The 21,218-nt window shown below is 56.5% G+C and overlaps 2 protein-coding genes across 2 annotated transcripts; one reads left to right on the top strand and one right to left on the bottom strand.

The window, feature by feature from the left end:
- Nucleotides 1-221: 221 nt before the first annotated feature.
- On the bottom strand, nucleotides 222-13,878 carry COPE (COPI coat complex subunit epsilon). Its single transcript, XM_079771917.1, has 10 exons — nucleotides 13,716-13,878; nucleotides 8,568-8,630; nucleotides 8,283-8,383; nucleotides 6,417-6,569; nucleotides 5,285-5,338; nucleotides 4,718-4,799; nucleotides 3,291-3,446; nucleotides 1,640-1,708; nucleotides 537-611; nucleotides 222-438 (listed from the first exon to the last, which is right to left on the bottom strand). The coding sequence occupies exons 1-10, from the start codon at nucleotides 13,839-13,841 to the stop codon at nucleotides 391-393; spliced, it is 927 nt and encodes a 308-aa protein (XP_079628043.1). The 5' UTR covers nucleotides 13,842-13,878; the 3' UTR covers nucleotides 222-390.
- A 306-nt stretch (nucleotides 13,879-14,184) lies between these two features.
- On the top strand, nucleotides 14,185-21,162 carry DDX49 (DEAD-box helicase 49). Its single transcript, XM_079770338.1, has 13 exons — nucleotides 14,185-14,336; nucleotides 15,145-15,268; nucleotides 16,182-16,267; nucleotides 16,356-16,477; nucleotides 16,801-16,988; nucleotides 17,146-17,286; nucleotides 17,950-18,025; nucleotides 18,301-18,377; nucleotides 18,563-18,660; nucleotides 19,633-19,707; nucleotides 20,161-20,249; nucleotides 20,347-20,418; nucleotides 20,505-21,162. Exons 1-13 carry the CDS (start codon nucleotides 14,222-14,224, stop codon nucleotides 20,730-20,732), a joined length of 1,491 nt encoding a protein of 496 aa, XP_079626464.1. The 5' UTR covers nucleotides 14,185-14,221; the 3' UTR covers nucleotides 20,733-21,162.
- Nucleotides 21,163-21,218: the final 56 nt, after the last annotated feature.

Genomic DNA, 21,218 nt, shown 5'->3' with positions numbered 1-21,218 from the left:
CCTGGGTTTGAATCCTATTGCTCCTCTTGATGGCTGTGACCTCTCTGTGCCTCAGTGTCCCTGGATGCCAACTGGGCTTGGGAGGCAGCTGTTTTGAGGAGCAAATAAGTCCCTTTGGCTGCTGTTCATAGACCCTGGTCTCCAGGACCTTGTGCCCAAGCCCCTCCTGTCCCAGCTTTGGTTCCCAAACGCCCCTCTCAAAGTGGCAGGTGCAAACATGGTTCAGGTGGGGAGACCAGAGTGGAGACGTTTATTGACAGAAGAGGGTTGGGCTTCCAGCGTCTGCCTCTGACCAGCCAGTGAGGGAGAATGGGTGAAGGCGGGTGCCAGGGGGAGGGCAGCACGGCTGGGCCTCACCTTCCCACTGAGGAAACGCATCTGGGGCCGGCCTCAGGCGCTGGGAGTATATTGCAGTACTAGCCGGTCAAAGTCATTTTCCTTCAACACGAAATGGGGGCAAAAGAGAAAGGAAACACATGTGAGTCAAAACCCGAGTTCCAGGCCCTCCCTGTGGGCTGGGGGGGTCTGGGGCTCACCTTGGCCTGGTACTCCTTGATAAAGGGGTGGAACCTGTGTGCATCCTTTAGCTGGGACAGGTAGCGGTTTGTCACCTGTGGGGAAGGTGAGCCTGAGGTTAACTGAACACAGGGACCCCTGTGGCTCTCACCTGCAGGGCAGGGGTGGGGTGGGGTAAGGGCCACTCAGCAGACTCCCTGCCAGGAGCCCGGATCTCCCCACATGCCCTCCTTTGCCCCACCCTGGAACAGTGCCCAGGCCTGGACATGAATGGGGGATTACCAGTGTTCATGGGAGTGGGCTACACAGGGACCTGAAGCCCTGGCAGAGGGTGGGGGGCCGGAAGAGTGGAGGGTGGTCAGGGGGAATGGAGTTGGGAAGGAAGAGGAGTTTGAGGAACGCAGAGGCCTGGGGACGGAAACAGAGGCCCCAGCAGAACCTTTGCTGGCAGCCTTGCCCCACCCGCGAGGCCCAGCCCTGACTGTACGGGGCTGGGGCATTGGTCTGGCTCTGTCTCCCCGAGACCAGGAGTCTGGGTCCGTTTCTACGGTGACTGGAAGGGTCAACCTAGCTGTCCTGTAGCACCCTAGCTGAGGCTGACCAAGAACTCTTCCATAAGGGCCAGGAAGTGACTGCCACGGATCCCTGGCTGGGCCCCTGGCCAGCTGGGCCAGTCACCAGTCACCTACATGAGCAGTGCCCCAGCATCCTCCTCCCGCCCCACCCTGACAAGGTGAGGATCACTCCCCTGAGCCCCTTTTCCACCCTGTTGCCCACCCCCCACCCTGAGGTAGCACAGGTCAGGGTCCCAGCCCTAGTGCCCTTTCTAAGCTCGGCCCACTTGTTCATAGGACCCATGGGAGCAGGTGACCTGTGGCCCTGGCCAGGGTGAGGGCCCTGGGAGAGCAGCTGCAACTCCAACCCCCCAGGCCCCACTAGCAATGGCAGCTGTACCTGCCCACGGGGAGCAGTTTTTTGCCCAGACCCCAGGCCAACCCTGAAGTCCAGGCCTGAGGCCCCGAACTTCCTCTGGAGCGGAGGCCACACCAAAACCCCCACCTTCCCAGGCTGGCTTCGTGAGGGCCAGACAACCCTCCGCACCTGGCTGGAGGAGGGGACCTACCTCAGGGGGCTTGCCTAGGTGCTGAGACAGGACGATGAGGTTAATCAGCGTCTCCGGGTGGCCGCTATCCTAAAAACACGGGGACACCGGGCAAGCAGGGTCAGCATCTCTAGACCCCAAACTCGACCTGCTCACCCCCATCTCGGGCAGGATGATGGCCCTCCCCCACCATCCTGGGGTGGGGATGTGACCTGCACAAGGTCACACCTTCAGAGCTGGGACAGGCTCAAGGCTCCAAGACCCTGAGTGCTCCCCACACTGGCCAGTCTGCAAGGTGGTGACTCAGGGTCCTCCCACCTGCTCTCCCTCTTGAACTTGGTGCCTCATCAGATCAAACTAGGACAGTGCCCCTTGCCTGGGACCATTTGGAAGGGGCCTATTTGGGCCCACGAATCCCAAACCTCAGAGTAACAAAGCCCGGCCAGAGGCAACCTCAGTGCCGCCACAGCCAGCTTCCCTCCTGCTGGAGGGTGGGGTCTGCCTGCAGTCTCAGACCCCACCTGTTCCCTGGAGGTCTTGGCAGGAAGCGGCTGGGAAATTACCAGAACCTCCAGGAGGGTGACATCACCCCACTGGCCCATGCTGGGCTCTAAGGCACAGGGAACTCTGGGAACAGGTTAGCCAATGCCTCCGCCAGGAACCTCCGCCAGAGCCCCTGGAGGCTATAAGGCAAGGATGCGGGGGAGAGCCCTGCTGGGGCACTTGGGGCAGGGATGCACCACCCAGGATGCGTGGCCGCTGCAGGCCCACTCCACCCAGGCTGCCCTTCTTTGCAGAGACCCGGCTTCTCCGGGTGTGTGTGGGAGGCAACCAATCGACGGGGTAAGGTCTCTCACATCGTTGTTTCTCTCTCTCTGTCTCTCCCTCTCCCTTCCACTTTAAAAAAAAGAGTCAATGGAAAAATATCCTCGGATGAGCATTAACAACAATAACAAAAACAAACAAGCCGAAACCGGTTTGGCTCGGTGGATAGAGCGTCGGTCTGTGGACTGAGAGGTCCCAGGTTCGATTCCGGTCAGGGGCATGTACGTTGGTTGCGGGCACATCCCCGGTAGGGGGTGTGCAGGAGGCAGCTGGTCGATGTTTCTCTCTCATCGATGTTTCTAGCTCTCTATCCCTCTCCCTTCCTCTCTGTAAAAAATCAATAAAATATATTTAAAAAAACAAACAAACCAAAAACAAACAAACAAACAAAAAAGACGTTTCCTAAAAATGGAAGAAGCTTTGATATCTTTTCTGGTTATAAAAATATAGCAAAAGATCTCAGGTGTCAGGGGCGAGAAGAGACGTGTGGCCATCCCAGAGGAGTATTCTTGGTTCCTCTTCTGGACAAGGTCCAGGCCCACCTCCTGTCTGCAGCCACTCTCCCCTCCCTCACAGGGAATAGTGGGTGTCTCTTCCAAATAGACCAAGAGGAGGCCTCACACTGAGGCCCCCAGACCAGGCAGCCAAGGTAACAGCAAGGAAGGGCCGGGGCATGGCTGTCCGCTCAGCTCAGGCCAACTCAGACCCCAGCTGACAAGGTCCTCCCATTTCCAAGAGAAGCTTGAATCAGGATCTTTGTTTATAATCATGAGTTTTAGCTGAGTCAGCAATGAAATCCCCATGTGGCCATGTCACCTGCCATCCTCTCCAGGAGCCCTGGGGTTACCTTGTCCAGTGCCTCCTGCAGCACGCCCTCCGCGGCCTCCCAGCGGCCCTGGGCCATGTGGCAGGCCGCCTGCCCATTGAGCAGCAGCAGAGTGGACAAGCACTTGTCGGCCATCTCCTGGAAGATGTAGTAGGCATCCTGCAGCTTCTCTCCACCCTGTGGGGACAGTTCTGACGTCACTGCTTTGTCACCCTGCTGCCTGGCCCTACACCAGCCCATTCCCTCAGAGTAGAGCAACGCCAGCACTTTGGAATGGGTGTTCTGGCATGGCCAGCCCATGGCAGTCATTCCTTGGACACTGACCCTGTGCAGTGACCCCACACAGCCTGGGCTCTGCCGAAGGGGCCAAAACAGCAAGAAGCCCTCACACTTGGCTCCCCCAGCCCTCAGTTTACAGACTTGAAGCTGAAGTTTCCAAAGGGAGCGTTAGCCCATGGGCATCCAGGCCGAGGTCAAGTGGACACACTGGGTCACATGGTTTGTCAAGGGTGGCCTCTTCTCTGTACCCAGCAGCCCTGCCCACCAGGTTCTGAGTTCTGCCCTCTTGCTAAAGGTGCAGGGCCACATTTGCAAGGGAACCTGAGACCAAGGTGTGCTTTCAAAAACAGGCAAGGCAATGGACGCAAAACTCTGGGGGGTGAGGGCATGTGTGGGTGTGGGGTGGGGGGGGGGTAATGGTAAGATATGTACACATATAATACCTCAATAAAAAATTAAAAAAAAAAACAGGCAAGGCTACCAGAGAGTGCTGTCAGAGGGTTCATCCAACTACACTGAACACATACTAGAAACCTGCCTGGGTGCGGCCTCACCCCCAAAGGCAGTGTAGACACAGATGAGGAGCACATTTTCCAAGGCTCAAAATGTAACTCAGGGAACAGCACAAAAAAGCAACTCTGGGAACAGCAGCCAAGTGCCAGAAAAGGGGCTGTTGCCAGGAGACGAGAGATGGGGTGCCCAGGCATGTGAGGAGGGGGCTGGGCACAGAGGAAGGGGCCAGGGGACACTGGCAAGCGCCCAGTGCTAGGAGCCCAGAGAGCAAGCTGAGCAGCTTCCAGGCACAGGATCAGACCTTGGAGGGGGGCACATCCCTGGAGAGGCGTGTGGACAGATGTGCCCCAAGTCTGGCTGAAGCCCCTAACTTGTTCACTCTGACTCTGGCCAAGCCACTTGGCTGCGAGAAGCCCGGAATGGGGTTGAGACTGAGGCTCAGTAAAGTGGGAAACATGCCAGGGGTGGCCTGGACAGGGGGGTTTCTCTGGGTAATGGGACCCTGGCACCAAATAAGCATCAGTCCAGTGTACCCACAGAACCCCATATCTGTACTCCCCCATGGAAGCAGCAGCTCTGGATTCAGGGGGCCACCTCCGGGCGCTCAGATGCTCCTGCACCCTGCCTCCAAGCCCCCTACACGGCCAGGGGCTCACCACGGCTAGGTTGACCCAGGCAGTGGCCAGCTGGGTGAGGGTGGCATCCTCATCTTGGTCCTGCATCTTCTTTAGCTCCTTCCTGGGGGTGGAGAGGTGGGAGGCAGCAAAGTGATATGGCTGGTGCCCCCCAACACAACCGTGTTCCTTGGTCATGGGGTGCACACACATGCTGGCTCATGGTCTCTGGCCCAGCCACCCTCCCCCCACCTTCGGCTTGGACATGCCAGCTCCACTACACTCAAAAAGCCCACCCCAACACCTACATCACAGAGGGAAACTGAGGCATGGGCATCGCCACCCTGCAATCCTGCAGGGAAAGCAGGTGAGGATGTTGTGTCATCCAATGGGATGGAATTAAATAACTGGAGAAACAATCATGTCACCATGTTCCGGGTCTCAAGGTGGGTTCTGGGACAGTCCCCATTCTGAGTGTCCCCTTGAGGGCAGAGGACCAGTTTCTGGAGAACATGGGGTCCTGACATGGACTTGTCATTGTTCAGACAACCTGATGCACAGGCCCCAGCCCAGCAGCCCCAGGTCGGGGACAGGCAGAGAGGGGCTTACCGGGCAAGGTCCACGCGGTCCAGCTTCAGCAGGATCTGCACCGTCATGGCCATGCTACGGGACAGGGCAGATGGTCAGTGGACACCCTCCCCACTCCACTCTCATCAGGGCTTATTCCATGTGGATGCCATCTTCCAGTACATTCCTATGAGTGCTCAGGCCACCATCCCTGCCTTGCAGAGGGGGACACTGAGGCTGACCACCAGTCCAGCAGAGCTGGATTAGACCTGGGCATCCCTCACTGGGCCAAGCCCCACTCCACCTCCCAGGGCCCTGGCTCCCACATCTCACACTGACCACGCTTGGGCTGGGAGCTTCTGTGCGGTCCCAAGGGTACAGACTCCAGGCCCACGGGCACTCTGTCCAGGCTGGGCACCATACCCATGCCACACACCTCCCTTCCCAAATTCAGTCACAATTCCTGAACCCATTTCCTCCCTTTTGGCCCCAGACAGTTGTGACTGCCCACTACTTATGTGGCCACTCATTCTCAAGTTTTTCCACCAGAACACGACCTAGCAGCCCTCAAAGGAGCCTGAGAAACACTTAGGGGTCCACTGCCTTGTTTGTTCTGCACCACACCTGTTTCTAAGCTGGTGCAAACCCCTTTCTGGAGTGAGCTGGATGTAAACAGGTATGTAACAAATGTGACCAACTAACTTCGGGAAGGCAGGCACCAGAGAGCTCATGGGAGAGGGCAGCTGCAACCTCGGGCCAGAGCTCTGGACACTGCACCCTGGATGCGGCGTAGGCCCAGAGTGGCCTCCTGGAGTGGGGGGTGGAGCTGATTACGGGGTGCGCTGGGCTTCAGAGCCCCCGCCCAGGAGTGCCCTAAACAAGGGTCTGTCTCAGGGGAGGGCTGGGGGGCCCAGGGAGTTTGTGGAAAGGCCAGGGCCAGAACACAAAGGGGTGTGTATGCAGAAACCACGGGCAAAGACAAAGGTGCTTTCTGCTCTGCTGTCAGAACAGGGTTTGCAGCAGTGGCCCAGCCATGCAGAGAGGACCAAGAATGGGAACTGCAGCCTGAATGGGAGGCCTGGACCCTGCAGATCTCTCAAAGCAGCCTCCACCTCACCATCCCCATGACAACAGACAAAGAGGCCCCGAGCAGTCCGGAGCCTGGGGCACTCACCACTCCAGGCTGTCCCCCTGGTGCAGGGCACGCAGGGCAGCGTCCGGGTTCTGGTCATGGAAGTAGATGGAGGCAGCCATCAGCAGGAAGGTGGTGTTGGTCACATCCACACTCCTGCTCATCTCTCGGTCCAGCTCAGCGACGATTGTGTCCCTGTTAAGACAAGGTGCTTAGGGCCCAGGGCGGCAGGAAGCAGCCTCTGCTGCACGAGCAGACATACCCAGGGTGCCCAGCGAAGGGACAGAACAGGACCAGCTGTCCGTCTAGCACCGCTGCATGCCAGCCTCACGGCCTTCCCACGAGGCACTTCTCACCTCACACAGACAGGGACACCAGGCCTCGTGGGGGAGATGCGGTGCAGGAGGGGCCGTGCCCACTAGGCAGCACGAATGAGGACCCAGGCCTAGAGTCCCCTGGCCCTCAGAGCTACCAGGCTGCTGTGGCCGACACGGAGGGACAGCTGACTCGTCAGGGGTGCCTGTGCAGGGACATGAGGCTGCACAAGTGAATTTCACACCAGTGATGTCACTGCCTTCCTGAGGAGTCGTGTCCCGGCCCAGCGTGCAAGCCACTCCTGACAGGTGGGCGCCATGCTATGCTGGGCCAGGGGCTGGCAGGCCACCTGGAACCGGGGCTGGACCAAGGATCAGCTGAACACCCCACAGCCCCAGGGGGGCATGAGCCATGCTCTGCTTCACTGGAAAATGGAACTAAGACCCCGTGTTTTAAAGGGGGTTGTGGGCTGCTAGAGTTGACAAGAGTAAGGAAGTCTGGGTCCAGCCTGCATCACCACTGCTATTTAGGGTCCAGTCTCTTCAAATGTTTATGTGCTACACAGGTGCTGGGGGGCTATTGGCCAAGTGCATGTGTTTGAGGGCCTCTAGGAGGCAGGGACATGCCCGTCACTGTCCACACCCACCAAGGGGGTGCTGAAGGACAAAGGACTTCACACGAGCCTATTTCCGGTCCTGCATGGCGGGATCACGTACAAAGGCCACTTGGGATTAGTGTGAGGAGCCCCTGAAGCCATCTCTGGAAGCTTCCTGCCTGGCTCCTGGCACACAGGGGGTGGACATGCTGCCTGCGGTTGTCGCTGTGACATTAGCGTGGTACGCTGTTCCTGTCACACACTGTAGTTAGCCTCGCGGGCTCTGGTGCTGTCTGCACCGTCTGCTCGCCGGCTGTCTGCAGGGGGCAGCAGTTTGTGCCGAAGGGATGGCGGCACCAGGTGCACTGTTTTCCTGAGCACTCCCCCAGGCCCTGTGCTTCTTGTGGTTCTTTTCTGCAATGGTGGCAGCAGTCATCGCGCCTTGAAGGCCCCAGGGTTATCTCCCCTTCCACGTGAGAATGGGCTCGGCACCCTGGCTAGTGAGTGGGAGAATCGATGGCCTCAGGAGGCTGCTTGTCTTAGTATCCTGAGGCTGTCAGCATAAAGCACCATGAACTGGGGAGTCAAAACAGGGATTCACTCTCAAAGGTCTGGAGACCAGAAGTCTGAGATCAAGGTGTGGGCAGGGCTGGCTCCTTCTGGAGGCTCTCACAGAGTCAGTTTCAGGTCTGTCTTGGTGCTGGCGGCCGCAGCAGTTGTGGGTATGTCCACTTCACCCCAGTCTCTGCGTCTGCCTTCTCCTCCGTCTCCTCCTCTGTCTCTTTGAGAACATCAGTTACTGGACTTAGGGCCCATCCTATGTCCAGGATGATCTCAAGACCCTAACTACTTACATCTGCAAAGACCTCATTTCCAGGCAAGTCACGCTCAGTTTCTGGGTGCCAGGACAATCCACCGCTGCCCAGGTAGGGGAAACCGAAGCACAGGAAGGTGAGGGGGCAGGGAGGAAGGACTGCTCCCCGACCCCCAATCCTCACCTCTGGCTGTCGCTGGCCAGGTACTCCGCAAACATGCGCACAGCCTGGAGCTCAGGGGCTGAGGACGGCTTGATCTCATCCAGGACCACGCCATACTTCCTCTATGGTGAGACAAGTACGCTGTCAGCTCCACCCGCCCTGCCCTGGAACACAGAGAGCTTCTCAGGGTTCCAGCATCACCCTAACGAAGCTCCAATGCCTAGAACTTACACCCGCCACCCCAGGGACTCCTCATCCTGCCAGGTGCCCAACCCCCACTTCGTTGGAGTCATAGCCTCTGCTCACCTGTGCAAGGTACGCTCTGTACAGGAAGACATCCCTTTCCACGTCTCTCTCCGGACTCGACGGCTGTGGAAACAGAGGCAGGTCAGGACCCACAGGGCCATGAGCAGACAAGGTGGAGTCCAGGCTCTGGCTTCTCACTTCCTGTGCCCCTGGGCAGCAGGAGAGCAGCCTCCCCTGAGGGCACACAGCATGGTGGGCACCTGATCTTGTCCCATCCTGACGTCACCCCAGGAAGGAGGCTCAACTGTCAGCACTCATCCAGGTAAGGAACTGGGCACCAGAAGTGCCGTAACTGCTCTAGCCACAAGTCAAGGGGACAGGTGATGCTGGAGAACAATGGTGCCTGGGTGGAGATGTGTGACGAGGACTTTACTTTCTGTGACAAATATTTCCATGTAGCTTGCTCCTGTCCTGCTTCTGTTTTAAAACTTTAATTTAAACATGACACACAGGAGAGACAAAGGTTTGCCTCACGCAAAGACCTTTCTGGGAGAGCTCAGCTCCGCTGCCCCAGCACAAGGACACCTGTGTCTAGCCCGGGCCAGGTGGGACCTCGGGGACCTCCCTGCACTCGGTGACAAGGTCCACGGACTGCACCGCCTTGGCCTAACCACTAGAGAGAGCCAAGGAGCAGAAGAGAGGTGACCTCATGACCTCACACAGCACCCACTGTGGGACTGTGAGGAAGGTCCCGGGAGGCTGGAGGCAGGCGAGGGACCCTCTCTTAGGAGAACAGCTTTTGGACCCCAGGGTGCTGGCCAACTTCCTGGAGGCCCTGTGATGCCTAGGACAGGTGAACACAGAGCAGCATAGCCCAGAGAGTGTGGGGGCACTGGCACAGGCTACCTGAGGGGCTGGGAGAGAAAAGTGAGGTGGGAAGAGGGCCCAGCCACCTCGGGTGGCCTCTCCAGCAAGCACAGAGAGATGGCCTATATAGCTGCCACAGCACAGGGTCTGGGGTTCCACAGGTGGGGATACACCAGGACTGCCCTCCCCCAGGTGAAAACCAGATCCTTGTCACCATGCCGTCTTCTCCCCAGCCTGAGGGGTGGGGTGAGGTTGGTGAGCGACAGTGTCCTCCTCTCAGGCCACGGGAGACCACAAACAGGAAGCCTGGCTCCTGGTCCCAGCCTGACTCAGGCCAACTTCACTGCAGGGCCCCAGGGGCTTTCTCTGACCGTGGAGACCAGGCTGGGGGTCTGGCCATGACTTGGCACATCTGCTGAATAAGTGACTTTCAAATGACCCTCAGAGGTGGATACTGGTGTGGACAACCCATATGGGGGCCCCACACCACTTTCAGTAGAAAAACAGACATGTTGTCCTGGCTGGTGTGGCTAAACGGTTAGAGCAAAGTCCATGCATCAAAGGGTCTTGGATTCCATTCCCGGACAAGGGCACGCACCTAGGTTTTGAGCTGCCACCTTCCCCTACCCCCCGCCCCGTCAGGGCACGTGTGGCAGGCAACCAGTTGGTGTGTCTCTCTCCCCTTCTCCCTCTCCCTTCCACTCTCTCTGAAATGCAATGGGAAAAAAATATCCTCATGTGAGGATAACAAAATTAAATTAAAAAAACAACAGACCTGCTGGCTCTTGGTGTCTTCGAAGGAAGGACACAATGGGGGAACCCTTGAGTCCCAGAGGAAACTCTCAGCCTGCCCATCTGTAAAATGGGCACCACCATCACCAACCCTGCAGGACTGCCAAGGTCTTACCAAAAAGCCACATGTGGGCACTTGGGACCTTCTCAATCAGTCAGAAAGAGAGGAGCTTCTGAGAGGTGTAAGAACAAGGACAGCCCGGCTGGTGTGGCTCAGTGGTTAAGAATAGGCCCATGAACCAAGAGGTCACCAGTTCGATTCCAGGTCACGGCACATGCCCTGTTTCAGGCTAGATCCCCAGTAGGGGGCGTGCAAGAGGCAGCTGATTGATGATGTTTCTCCCTCTTTGATGTTTCTATCTCTCTATCCCTCTCCCTTATCTCTCTACAAATCAATAAAAACATTTTAAAAAAAAGACAAAAAAAGACAGATGTACAGACCAGGGGCACCAGGTGAGTTGAGCGCTCTGTGGGACTGTAGGTTTTTGCGAATTACCTGGGAACTCAGAAACCAGCAAAGCCAGAAGGCCCATGCCTGTCAATGCTGTCTGACACCAGGTAGTGGATAGGTGCAGTGAAGCCCAAGAGCAAGAGGTACTACTATCTGGGGAGGCCCGTGATGGAGTGGGGGTCAGAGGGTGTTTGCATCCCCTCCCCTTACTGGCCATGAGAGTCACCTGACCACACTAGATGTCAGCTCCTCTGAGGCCATGAGAGTCACCTGACCACACTAGATTTCAGCTCCTCTGAGGCTGTCCCCAATACCTTGGTGTGCCTGCCATCTTGTTGGCGCTTGCAAAGTGTCCAACAAACAGGAGCATGATGGTGACACAGTGCTAGGACATACCAGTGTTCCACCTGGAACCACCTCAGGTCCTGCCCATCTGAGGTTGCTGGGGAGACTGTACCAAACTACCACAAACTGGGGGCTTAAAACAACAGATACGTATTCTCTCACAGTTCTCGAGGCCAGAAGTCCAAGGTCAAGGTGTCAGCAGGGCCACGCTCCCTCCCAAGGCTCTAGGGGAGAATTATTGCTTGCCTCGTCCAGCCAGGCATTCCTTGGTTTATGCCTCCATCTTCTCTGCCTCAAACCTCTCTCTGCCGTCCTCTTCGAAGGGCACCAATTACACGATTTAGGGCCTTCCTAAACCCCAGCTGATCGCATCTAAAGACCCTTCATTGAACCACATAAGTCACACTAACAGGTTCTGGGTTGGACATATCTTTCCGGGGTAGCATTCAATGCAACGCCGGCTGCCTAAGAGGCTTAGGTGCTCCAATGGACCAGAATCCACTGACATCGGATGGCTCGGCAGGGGCAGTGCTCCCATTCTCTGGATGCCTCAGAGATAAGCCTTGGCCATGTCTGTGGCTCAGAAGCTGGGCTGTGTGTGCCTCCAGCGAGAGGGGTCACTGGTACGGTTTCCTTTGTTTTCAGTCACTCTCTACGTATAGCAGATCACACTGGTTCCTTCAGCAGCGATGTACCGTTTGCATATCATGATGGGAGAAGACTCAAATAACGCATTGCTATGACGTAAGCAGCACGGACACATGGCAGAAGCCAAAAGGTGAACATGAGTGCAATGCTGAACTTCACAGTGACCCTACTGAGAGAGGTGTCAGGAGGGAAACGGAAGCTCAGCCCTAGTTGCAGAGACAACATGAAAGAACTGGGATCTGAGCCCAGGTCCATCTCAATCTTCTCACAGCCTATACCACCCTAGCAAGGAGGCACATACAGTTCTGATGGTGGGCAAATAAGGTTGCCCAGAGGGACTTCGCAGATATGATTAAAATAGAAAGAGTATGCTGGTTACCTGGGAGGGCCCAGTCTAATCACGGAAGCCCTAGAAGCAGAGACTAGGCAGAAGGAATGCAGCAGAAGGGGAAATTCAGACTTTCCCCATGGCAGGTTCTGAGAAGGGAATTGGGGACTGGACAGGGTGGAGCATAAGCAGGCAGGTTGAAGATTGGAGAAAAGCCTCTAGGAGCTAAGAGTGACCCCTGGTGGCGAGCCCACAATCTGAATGAGTTTGAGAGCAGATTCTTCCCTAGAACCTCCAGAAAACACAAAGCCTGGATGACACCTTGAATGTAGCATGGTGAGCGCCATACTGGACTTCTGACCTAAGGAACGGCGAGAGATTAATAAATTAATGTTGTTTTGTGCTCTTTGTTGTAAGCTGTCAAGGCAGTAACAGAAAATTAACACAACGGTGCAAATGTTATCTCAACAAACCCTAACAGCTTCCCGAAGTCCCCAATGCGCAGATGCTCAGAGACCTCAGGTTCACTGCCGAAGATGAGAAGCATGGAAAGCAAGCCTTCTCTACTTCAGAGTCCAAATTCCTCCCAATCGCCTGGCTGCCTCTGTGACGACGTCTGCCACTCCCTTCTTTGGTGCTCTGATGGCATCCTAATCAGTTTGGAATAAAGTCCAAAACCCTGCTGCCTCCCACCCTGCCCACACTATTCTCCATCCTCCCCCTCGGCACCTCCCCCCTACTTCTGCTACACTGGCCTCTTACGCCTTGACTACCCTGAGCTCACACCTGCCACAGCACCTCTGCAGTAACGTACGGGGTCAGAAGCTTCGCAAAGTTCAGTCTCAGGTTCAAATGACAATGGGAAAGGCAAGGCCTGATTGGACCACCCCCACCTTAAGCAGCCACCCCTCCCCCAATTTCGGACTGAGTACTTTTTATCTCCCCTTGCCCACACACAGTGCTCAAGTTGTGCTATTCCCTCGCTTCTTTGTTTACTCTCGTTGGAATACGAGGCTGTGAACACAGGCAAAGACCCTGCCATATTCCCCACTCTTAAAAAAGTTCTCCAATGGTTCACTCCAAGTGACAGAAGGTCCATGTCCCTCTCTGAAAGGTCCTGCTAACAGCCCTTGCTGTCCCCCCTCTCCTGCCATCAGCTCCTTGCTGGCTGGGCCCTGCCTGAGGATTTATTTTCTAGCTCTCAAACGGCCAAGCTCATTCCCTCGTTCTGCATCACACCACCTCCTGACTTGTTTACTAATTTGTTTACTGTTTCCCTTGCCAGGCTAACGGTTTTGTCTATCTTGTCACTCTTTTGAGCTCAGCACGAACACACTGCCTGACCCACCCAGATGCTCACTGAGGAATGAATGAGTGAGCGAGACTGGGGAGAAATAACCGGGCTAGTGGGGCAGGGTAACGTTGGGGAAGTCATTTCTCTCTTGAGAGTGAGTATTCTCATCTGTAAGATGAGATAAACAGTCCCTACTTCACGGGGATTGAGGGTATGGCGGCCAGTGTGGGCGCCCAACAAACGAGAATTACTGCCGTTATTATTACAGTGGCATAAACCCCTAACTCAAACGCCTTCCAGGACGCAGTGAGAAGTAAAAACTGCTATTGCTTCGGGTTCTGTCATGGGAGGATTACTCCTCACCGCCTCTGAAGAGATGCCTGCGGGATAAACGCCGCCAGAAGAGTTTTTTAAAAACAGAGCGCGACCCGCGGCCAGCAGGAAGCGCCTCCACCTCAGTCCCCGGCCCCGAAGCGGCCGCACCTTCACCCGCTGCGCCTCGTTGATGCACTGCTGGTAGCTGCCGATGTAGAAGGCGTTCTTCACGTCGAACAGCTCGTCCACTTCTCCGGAGCCGCCGGAAGCCGGACCGGGAGCCGGAGGCGCCATGTCGCTCTGGTGTCACCCACTCCTCTTCCGGAGGGACACGTCTACAGGAAGCGGGGAGTCACCGCGGGGCACGCTGGAAAATGTAGTTTACTCGTTCCGGCCTGAAGATGAGCCAATGAGAGATTCCTAAACCGGAGAAAAGGGGCGGGTGATGCAAGTGCGTCTTTCAGGGCATTTCGGGAATTGTAGTTTGATTTAATCCTGCGAGCCGATGGGACTCAGGAAAACCTGGGAAGGATATGGTCGAGACTGGGAATGGCAGAGAGAGTTTAAGAGGGTGGAACTACGCAGGAGTCGGAACCAATCAATGGGAAATTTTCATACGTCATTGGCACGCGCCGGAAGCGCGGCTCACAGGAGTTCTGGGGCTGGCGGCGAGGATGGCCGGGTTCGCTGAGCTCGGTCTGTCCTCGTGGCTCGTGGAACAATGTCGGCAGCTGGGTTTGAAGCAGCCCACACCCGTGCAGCTCGGCTGCATCCCCGCCATCCTGGAAGGTGAGTTGTGGCCGGGCCTCTTCCCTAGGAGGCATCTCCGCTCCTGCTGCCGCCTCCGTTCCCTTTACCCATGCTGGTCCCGAGAGGCGAGGGGCAGCCTCGGGCGTTTCGGGGAGCCTGGTTCCGGAGGCAGACATGGCAGTGTTGTTAACGACTCACTGTGTGTTCGCGCACAAGTGATGTGACCCTGAAACCGCTGTAGTCTCAGAACTCGGAGGTTTTTGTGGATGACTAACCGATAGTACTGGGAAAATTGACTAGAACTTGCACTACTGTCTTCATTTTACAAATGGAAACCGCGGCTGTCAAGTTTACTGGTAGGTCCAGGACTCTGATTCCGTGACTGCACTTCTCCCCACTCTTCCGGCCCAAGCCAGTTTTTGCCATTGCAGAGATGCCCACAGGAAGCCTAGGCCGTGGCAAGTTGGATTAAATACTAGTAAACAAAGGTGAAAGAATCAATAGGGAGCGTAAGGTGCAGATTGGAGGAGGGCATTCCAGGTTCCCCGGGCTCAGATGACGGTGGTGGTGGTGGGGAGGGTTGTCAAAATGAGGTACTAGTTAGTAGCATCTTGGGTCATGGATACGGGTTCCAGTCCAGTCTGCTACTCACCAGCTGTGTGTGTCCCTGGGCAAGTCTCTTTGAGTGTCAGTTCCCCTTTCTGTTAAAGGGGAATGATAATGGTCTCTCCTTCCTAGAATTTGTCAGTGTGCCTGGAATGGAAAGGGCATGGGCCGGTATCAGTCACTGTTCAATGGAACACCTGTCTACACCTAAACTGTTGATGTTGCTTTGCCCTCTGCCCAGGTCGGGACTGCCTGGGCTGTGCTAAGACAGGCAGCGGCAAGACGGCAGCATTTGTCTTGCCCATCTTGCAGAAGCTCTCTGAGGATCCCTATGGCATCTTCTGCCTTGTCCTGACACCCACCAGGTGAGCCCCCCATAGGCCTCCTGGGTGAGTTAACCAGTTGTGTTCTCTCGGACGAGCGACTTTCCTTCTCTTTGCCATACTCACCCTGTGTGCAAAGTGGGGACAGAAATCATGTCCCCCTCTTAAGAGTGCTGCAGAATTAAACAAGACAGGGTGTGAAAAAAGCTTGGCACAGAGCTTGACTCAGGGCAAGCACTGGCCAGGCGGGAACTGTCAGTAGCCTTGTAGCTTAAGAATAGGCACATCTCTTGTTCTTGGTCATAAAGATGTGGTGATTGACATGGTAAGTTTTGTAATGACAGGAGAGGTAGGCACTGCATGCTATGAGAGTGTGGCCTGGGAATGGGAGGGGTCAAGGAAGGCATCAGGGGTGCCTTAAAAGATGAGAAGGGTCTCTCAAAGGGACAAGTTTGGGGAGAAGTAATCTAGGTAGAGGGAACTGCTAGTACATTCATGCAGAGGTGTGAGGGGCAGGGAACAGGAAGGACATTGGGGGCTGGGCATATTAGAGGCAGCTTGAGAAGGGCCTTGAATGCCAGGTTAGAATTGATTCTGAGGGAGAGGGCAAGACAAGAGCCCAGGAAGTGGGGACGTGGGGCACTTGGACACTGGCTACCCCCAGGGGAGGAGGGTTTCAGGCTTTGGTGACTGGTGTCAAGGCCATTGCTGAGAACATGGGAGGAGGAGAGGCTAGTAGGGGAGGGGCCTGGGCTGTTCCGGGGCCCAGTCTGGTAAGGGGGAAGAGTCCACACAGGCCTCCAACGCTAATTGTCAGAGTTTTTGTCCAAAGGAGACTGGAAGCCATGGAGGGCATGTGAGCAGAGGAGGTCAGGAAGCCCTAGGAGTGGAGATGGGAATGGGAGACAGGTACAGAACCTCTGTGTTAACCAGCCCGGCTCCTTCACACCCACAGGGAGCTGGCCTACCAGATCGCAGAGCAGTTCCGGGTCCTGGGGAAGCCTCTGGGTCTGAAAGACTGCATCATCGTTGGCGGCATGGGTACGGGGGCCCCAGGGAGGCTTTGGGTATGGGACCCCTGCAGTCTTGGACCACCTGCCCAGCCCCACCTCTTGCCCTCCACCTGCAGACATGGTGGCCCAGGCCCTGGAGCTCTCCCGGAAACCACATGTGGTCATCGCCACGCCAGGGCGCCTGGCTGACCACCTCCGCAGCTCCAACACATTCAGCATCAAGAAAATCCGCTTCCTGGTGAGTTGGCCTGGGCACTGATTCATCCATTTGGAAAACGTGTCCCACAGGCCATCCAGCAGAATGTTAGGAACGTGACAGGGATAGCTCAGGGACCCACAAGAGGTAGACCCAGCGAGGGTGGTTGGGAGCAGGCCCTGTCTAAAGAAGTGACATTGGAGCTGAGACAGGTGATGGAGCAGGGCCTCCAAGACCTCAAGGGAGAGTGCTCCCAGGCTCATGGTCAAAGCTGGGAAGGAGGAACATGGGGGAGGCAGGCCCGCCTTGGACAGCACACTCACCCCAGACCCACTAACCACTACCCACTGCTGCTGGCGTTGCAGGTGATGGACGAGGCAGACCGGCTGCTGGAGCAGGGCTGCACTGACTTCACCGTAGACCTGGAAGCCATCCTGGCAGCTGTGCCGGCCCGCAGACAGACGCTGCTCTTCAGTGCCACCCTGACGGACACACTAAGGGAGCTGCAGGGCCTGGCCACCAACCAGCCCTTCTTCTGGGAGGCTCAAGCCCCGTGAGTCCACAGCCACATTCCGGGGGTATTGGGGAGGGTGGGCAGGCAGAGGTGGTGGGGTTACACCCAATACACCCAATGGAGATTATTGCCCGTAGGTGGGCAGGGCATTGGCCGAATTCAACAGAAGGGGAAACTGAGGCCTACCCCTTCCCAGGGTGCGCACGGTAGAACAGCTAGACCAGCGCTACCTGCTGGTGCCTGAGAAGGTCAAGGACGCCTACTTGGTCCACCTGATCCAGAAGTTCCAGGATGAGCATGAAGACTGGTCCATCATCATCTTCACCAACACATGCAAGTGAGCTTGGTGGGCCCGCTTCCCACAGACTTTCATGGAGGCTCAAGAGGTGGCCTGAGGTCACAGGCGGGAGGCACACAGCCAGTCTCCGCACTCCAGGGCCGCTGCTCAGATAGAGGTTTTGGGAGATTTGCTCAGAGGCTCAGAGAGAACAAGCCACTCACCAGGGTCACCTCTTCTGAAGGTGGAGCCAGGAATGGGGGGTCCTCAGATCTGCCCTTAACCGGAAAGGCCAGGCTGTCCCCATCCTCGGAGCAGCCTGTTCACTAGGTCTAAGGTCCCTGAGGCCCAGTGCAGCAGCACCCCACCCGGGGCTGTGCTCCCCACAGTCCCAGGGGACTGTAGACTCTTCCGAAGCATGTGAAGGGATTGTCAAGACGCTGTAGACTGTTCTGACATGAGCCAGTAGGTGGGCAGTCCATACCACATTCACGGGACCCCGAAGAACTTACTGGCTACCTGAAAAGTCTGGGTGTGGGGCTGGCTTAGGCTAGGAGAGGAGTCAGCAGAGAGGAGGTCAGCGGGCAAGGCACCCTGCACCTTGCTTGTCCTTACCTATCTGTGCAGGGGCACCTGCCTGAGGTCCGAGGCAGGGGCGGGGGCAAAGAGCGCTTTCCCAGGACCCCAGCTTTGTAGGGGCTGAAAGTGCATTCTTCCCACCAGGACCTGCCAGGTCCTGTGCATGATGCTACGCAAGTTCAACTTCCCCACTGTGGCTCTGCATTCTATGATGAAACAGGTGAGGAGACCCCCATCTGCCCTCCTTGCCCGAGACTCCTCCCAGCCTCCGGGCCTTTGCTAGGCTTTTCCCTCTGCCTGGAGCACTCTTCCTGCCACCCCCTCTGCCCTGTCTGGTTTTTTACAGTCCTCTCCCTCCCTGGACTGTGAGCCCTGTGAGGGCAGGACCATCCTGGCCTCAGCCCTGGCCTAGGCCTCATACAATAAGTGCTCATTGACTAAGATGGTATCTGACGCCCATCCCCATTCCCCCAATTCTTCCCTGATCCGGCTCAGAAAGAACGCTTTGCTGCCCTGGCCAAGTTTAAGTCCAGCATCTATCGGATCCTGATCGCAACAGATGTGGCCTCCCGGTGAGCAGCCCAGAATACTCCCTCCTATGTGCTGGCCCGCTGACACCCCCACAGAGGGGCCAGAGGGGGAGGCTGGCCTCGGGCAAGGATTGGGCAACCCCTGTTTGACTGCTAAGTGACCTTGGGTGAGTCCCAGCATGGGTTTTACCTTGTGGACAGTGGTGCTGATCGGCCTCTGCCTCTAGGGGCCTGGACATTCCCACAGTGCAGGTGGTCATTAACCACAATACCCCTGGGCTCCCAAAGATCTACATCCACCGAGTTGGCCGGACAGCCCGTGCAGGTAAGTAGACAGGGTGGGATGGCCTTTGGGGAGCCATCCCTCCAGATTGCCCACACCGTGAGGAGCCAAAGTCATGAGCTAGTGTGTGTGTGGGTGGCGGGGGGGGATACAGCCCCAGGTGAAAGCTGTTGGGGAACTGTCCTTTTAAAAGCAAAGGTGGGGGTACTTTGGCTTTTTCAGGGAACCTACATCTGTCTTCTGGGGCATAGCATATACTGCCCCAATCCTCATCATCCCTGTTGGCTCACTTTAGTCCTCTTAAGCTCTCAGGGCTGCCAGTTGGGACCTTGCATGAGCCCTGGTGGATGTGATGTTGCTTGTGGGATTTGGTGTCCAAGTTTAACCCCTCACTGTGACCCTAGCCGGTGACCAAGGAGGCATCCATCTCTCTGATCCCCAGCCCTAACAGGGAGGGGTAGTGCCTTTGTGAGATTTTCTCATGCCTGGAGTGGAGCCCCTTCTCCTGCCCTGTGGCCTCAGGCAGATCACATCCGCTTTCTGGACCTTACTGCTTTGTCAAATGATGGGTAACGAGAACATGTCTGTTTGAGGCTGCTCCAAGGATCCTGGGCCTTGTCAGCTGTCAGTGCTGGTCCAGCACTAGCTAGTCATTGTCCCAGAAACGGAACGGAGAAACTGGCATGCAGAAATCTGGGCTGAGGCCTGTCACGGCCTATTGCTGACATAACTCAGCCTGGGCTCCCCGGCAGCCATGCCAAAAAGGGAATCAGCCACATCACCTGCCTCCAACTCGGGCCAAGGTGGCAAGAGAGCCACCTCTCCCTGGTGTCCTGCAGCTCCCCTGGGACAGATCACCCACTACACAGGTCTTGCTGGGGGTCAAGCCCTGATACCCCAGGCTTCCTTCACCTACCCACCAAGTTCTGTTCCTCAAGAGGAGTCCTGACCTGTCTCTTGACCCCTCATCCTGGCCCCTGGCACATAGCAGGTGACTGTGGTATGTCCTTATAGGGCGGCAGGGACAGGCCATTACACTGGTGACACAGTATGACATCCACCTGGTTCATGCCATCGAGGAGCAAATCAGTGAGTAAGGGGGCAGGAGTGGGATACCCACCTACCTTCTCACACGAGCAAACTGCACTTTCCTTCCTATACCACCCCCAAAGAAGTTTCTTTCGCCCAATTATTGAAAGAGAAGCTCCCCATAATGGCCGTCTGGTGGGCAGGGACTTTGGGACTTGTCTAATCACCAGTGAATGTCCTCAAATTCAGAAACAACTTGACTTTAAAGAATACTGTCCAAAAAAAGTACTTTTTCCCCAATTCAGTTCTTAGCGTTGGTAACCACACACACATACAAAAGAACAGTCTATATCTTACTTAGGTCTGAAGTCCCAGATCTTGCCCACCTGACTTGTATCTGTTAAGACCCCCCAGACACCTTGCATGCCCCCCCCCGCCTCACACTGGGAACTCACTATTGGCTGAAATTCCTCTCCGTCATGTCTGCCCCTCCCCCCACCATTGTCCCCACAGAGAAGAAGCTGGAGGAGTTCTTGGTGGAGGAGGCTGAGGTGCTGCAGATTCTCACACAGGTCAACGTGGTGCGGAGAGAGTGTGAGATTGTGAGTGTCCAAGAGCTGATCCTTGGGACCCAGGGTGCTCCCTTCAAGATGGGAACTACCCCCCATGACAGCCTCTCCCTCTCCCCCACAACCCCAGAAACTTGAGGCAGCCAACTTTGATGAAAAGAAGGAAATTAACAAGCGGAAGCAGCTGATCCTGGAGGGAAAGGTGAGGGCTGAGCCAGCAGGTGGGAGGCAAGGTTCCTGAGGTAGGGAATAACCAGCTCAGCCACCTCCCTGTCCTCCCCGAGCCAGGACCCTGACCTGGAGGCCAAGCGCAAGGCTGAGCTGGCCAAGATCAAGCGGAAGAACCGGCGCTTCAAGGAGCAGGTGGAGCACGCGTTGCAGCGGCAGAAGGCCGGTGGGACCGGCCACAGGGGCCGTCTACCCAGGGCTCAACCTGAGGCCCGCTCGGCCCCAGGGCCCCACCTAAGGCCCACTCCGCCCCTACCTGCCCAGCCGAAGACTCCTTCATCAAACTGAGGGTTGGAGGGCAGTTTCCCCCTCCCAGGCTGCCCAGTCCCCCTCAGTGCAGCCCATGGACACCCACGTTGTGCAGTACATGGCTGCTCTACCTGTGGCCCCACCTGGCTCCTTCTCGAAGCCTTGGCCAAAAGTCAAGCTATAACGGGAAGAACACTGGCCATGTGGTTGGGCCCATCTCCATAAACAGTGACTCCAGCCCAGGGTCACTGAAGGGGGTGCTGTGGACCCAAAAGTGAGAGTGTGTCATTTGCGGGAGATAATAAACGGGTCTTTTGCCTTACCCAGTCTGACTCGGGGAACAGGAGTAGGAGAGGGTATGACTTCCTGTGCCTTTTAAGTCCCCTGGAACCTCATGTCACTCCCCCCCCCCCCCCCCAATTCTTCATTCCTGTTGGGCCAGGCCCAAAACTTTGAACTGCAGTGCTGGCTGCTCCAGGTGGGTGACCTTGGGTTGATGAAGTACCTCAGGGTCAGTTTTCTCGT

Source organism: Cnephaeus nilssonii (assembly GCF_951640355.1).
Source record: "Cnephaeus nilssonii genome assembly, chromosome: 5".
NCBI lineage: Eukaryota > Metazoa > Chordata > Mammalia > Chiroptera > Vespertilionidae > Cnephaeus > Cnephaeus nilssonii.
Note: the sequence above shows the minus strand (reverse complement) of the source record. Positions and strands in the feature narration are given on the sequence as shown.

Bases quoted from the DNA above. Each gene is read 5' to 3' on its own strand.
- COPE (XM_079771917.1), bottom strand. From the start codon at position 13,841: ATGGCGCCTCCGGCTCCCGGTCCGGCTTCCGGCGGCTCCGGAGAAGTG. The intron at 6,570-8,282 runs GTGAGGATTGGG...TTGTCTTAACAG, and splicing joins CTGGCCAGCGACAGCCAGAG to GGACACAATCGTCGCTGAGC. The intron at 5,339-6,416 runs GTGAGTGCCCCA...CCTGTCCCGTAG, and splicing joins CAGGGGGACAGCCTGGAGTG to CATGGCCATGACGGTGCAGA.
- DDX49 (XM_079770338.1), top strand. From the start codon at position 14,222: ATGGCCGGGTTCGCTGAGCTCGGTCTGTCCTCGTGGCTCGTGGAACAA. The intron at 19,708-20,160 runs GTGAGTAAGGGG...TTGTCCCCACAG, and splicing joins TGCCATCGAGGAGCAAATCA to AGAAGAAGCTGGAGGAGTTC. The intron at 20,250-20,346 runs GTGAGTGTCCAA...CCACAACCCCAG, and splicing joins TGCGGAGAGAGTGTGAGATT to AAACTTGAGGCAGCCAACTT.